The 2,851-nt window shown below is 44.4% G+C and overlaps 1 protein-coding gene across 1 annotated transcript; it reads left to right on the plus strand.

Annotated features, from left to right (window-relative positions):
- The first annotated feature begins 213 nt into the window (after positions 1-213).
- LOC100816249 (scarecrow-like protein 23) lies at positions 214-2,155 on the plus strand. Its single transcript, XM_003537701.5, has one exon. It carries the CDS (start codon positions 762-764, stop codon positions 2,088-2,090), a length of 1,329 nt encoding a protein of 442 aa, XP_003537749.1. The 5' UTR covers positions 214-761; the 3' UTR covers positions 2,091-2,155.
- Positions 2,156-2,851: the final 696 nt, after the last annotated feature.

Genomic DNA, 2,851 nt, shown 5'->3' on the forward strand with positions numbered 1-2,851 from the left:
CTTAAAATATTTTTTTAATCGAGTCAACTAAAATATAATATAGATCCTCAATTATCAATTATAGTGCGATGCAATTTAATATATATATTTTTAGTAGAAATAGTTATTTAGCAGACGAAAAAAATAAAGATATGATGCAAGTGGAAGAAAAATACCAAAACTAGGCTGCAAGCAAGTAATAATTATCAAATAAATGGTCATCGTCAGATTTTGGAGTATTATAATACGGGGAAGTTGATCATTGATCAATAGTCGATAAAACGAGACATATATCATTTTCGGGTGTCCTACTCGTAGGACATAGGACAAAATTTGATGAGTAAATTAAAGGGGTTTTGGCACAACCAAAGATGACGCAATTAAAAAACTAATCTTCCTTAATTAATCCACAGCCCGAGATGATGAGTGTGATTAGCGAGACAAATTAATAATGAGAGGCTTTGGGGATATAAAAACCAAGGTAACGACGAAATATCGAAAACAGAACGGAGCACCCAAAGAGGATAACATAACACCCAAACTAACTTTTCTGGGCTACAAAGTCATCACCCTTTCTGTCTCCTTTCTTTTTTTCTTTTTTTTTTTTTACCTCTCTTAATTTTATTTTATTTTTCTCTCTCTCTCTCTCCAAACACTCCTTTTCTGACACACCGTCTACCTATCTGCACAAACTTTCCTTGTCTTTCCCTCTCAGTTTTGTCACTTTTCCCTCAAAACTTTCCTCCAAAGCTTTCGATTCTCTCTCTCGACCCGCACCGATCATGCTTCAAAGCTTGGTCCCCCGATCCCCTCGCACTTCAAACCCCAACGCTATGAAAACTAAGCGCGCCGTTGACGCCGGAGGCGATTCCCCCGCCGACGAACCTTCCTTCAAGCGGACCAACTTCTCCGGCGAGAAAACTACGGCCGAAGCTGAGGAGGAGCAAGCCTTCGATCCCGAGCCTCACGGCGGCGATTCCACCGGTCTCAAACTCCTCGGTCTGCTCCTCCAATGCGCGGAGTGCGTCGCCATGGACAACCTCGACTTCGCCAACGACCTCCTCCCGGAGATCGCGGAACTCTCTTCGCCGTACGGGACCTCGCCGGAGCGCGTCGGTGCGTACTTCGCCCAGGCGCTGCAGGCGCGCGTGGTGAGCTCCTGCATCGGCTCCTACTCTCCGCTGACCGCGAAATCGGTAACCCTAACTCAGTCGCAGAAAATCTTCAACGCGTTCCAATCCTACAACTCGGTGTCGCCACTGGTGAAGTTCTCGCACTTCACCGCGAACCAGGCGATCTTCCAGGCCTTAGACGGCGAGGATCGAGTCCACATCATCGACCTCGACATCATGCAAGGCCTCCAATGGCCAGGATTGTTTCACATCCTCGCCTCTCGCTCCAAAAAAATCCGCTCCGTGAGAATCACCGGATTCGGATCCTCCTCGGAGCTCCTCGACTCCACCGGCCGGAGACTCGCCGATTTTGCGAGCTCGCTCGGTCTTCCCTTCGAGTTCTTCCCCGTGGAAGGCAAAATCGGAAGCGTGACGGAACTGAGTCAACTCGGCGTTCGACCTAACGAGGCAATCGTGGTGCACTGGATGCACCACTGCTTATACGACATAACGGGGAGCGATTTAGGGACGTTGAGATTGCTGACTCAACTTCGGCCGAAACTGATAACGACCGTTGAGCAGGATCTAAGCCACGCAGGGAGCTTCCTGGCGCGGTTCGTGGAGGCCTTGCATTATTACAGCGCGTTGTTCGACGCGCTAGGGGATGGTTTGGGTGCGGACAGCCTGGAGAGGCACACGGTGGAGCAGCATCTGTTGGGCTGCGAGATCAGGAACATCGTGGCCGTGGGGGGGCCCAAGAGGACCGGCGAGGTTAAGTTGGAGAGGTGGGGGGATGAGTTGAAACGGGCCGGGTTTGGGCCCGTTTCGCTCAGGGGCAACCCGGCTGCACAAGCGAGCTTGTTGCTGGGAATGTTCCCTTGGAGAGGGTATACACTGGTCGAAGAGAATGGTTCCCTCAAGCTTGGTTGGAAGGATTTGTCTCTGTTGATCGCCTCCGCTTGGCAACCGTCTGATTTGATGATTACTTATCCTGATTGAAACTTTTATGAATCATTGCAACTATCAACTATGCTTTTGGAATTTATTTATTATTAATTGTTTAATTGATTCAGACTCAAATTGTTAGGGTTTTCTCCCATTAGATGGGAGAGGTTATGCAATATGGTATGAGATGATGGGGGGTTGTGTATAGTAATAAATTAATAATACCGATAATGATGTGGTTGTGGATACCAAACACCAGTCCTCATAGGTTCAATAAATAATGATAGTAGTAGTAGAATTAAGAAGGGAATGACGTTAGATCCACGTCCACTGGTTCCACTAGGCTACACACAAAGCCCAAGAATATTTCTACTTCTACTTCTACTAGTCAATTTCCTCATCGCCTTCTTGTGGAGAGAGTGAGAGTTCACCTTACAATTTTCTTGGTGGACCCAACTTTTTTTTTTTTATGTCTTCTCATGTTTAATGAATTGTTACTTATTTTAGCAAAAAAATGATGAAGAGTATTAGTAATCAATGCTAATTTTTTTGTTATTTTAGCTATAAAAAAATACCAGTAAAGGGCTGTTGCATATGTAGACAGTACTATAACATTTGAAATATGCTAAGACGAAATAATTTGGGAGAGGCCAGTATTAAGGTGTTCACTTGTTTCTGTTTGCATTTAGTTTCTATTAAATGATCTTTAAAAAAATTCTTTAAAATGAGAGATAAATTTTAGAAGATAAAATAAGAAAATTAATAATTTATATTATGAATAAAGATTTACATGCACGTCATAATTTATATATTTA

The sequence above is a fragment of the Glycine max genome, chromosome 11 (genome assembly GCF_000004515.6).
Source record: "Glycine max cultivar Williams 82 chromosome 11, Glycine_max_v4.0, whole genome shotgun sequence".
Lineage (NCBI taxonomy): Eukaryota > Viridiplantae > Streptophyta > Magnoliopsida > Fabales > Fabaceae > Glycine > Glycine max.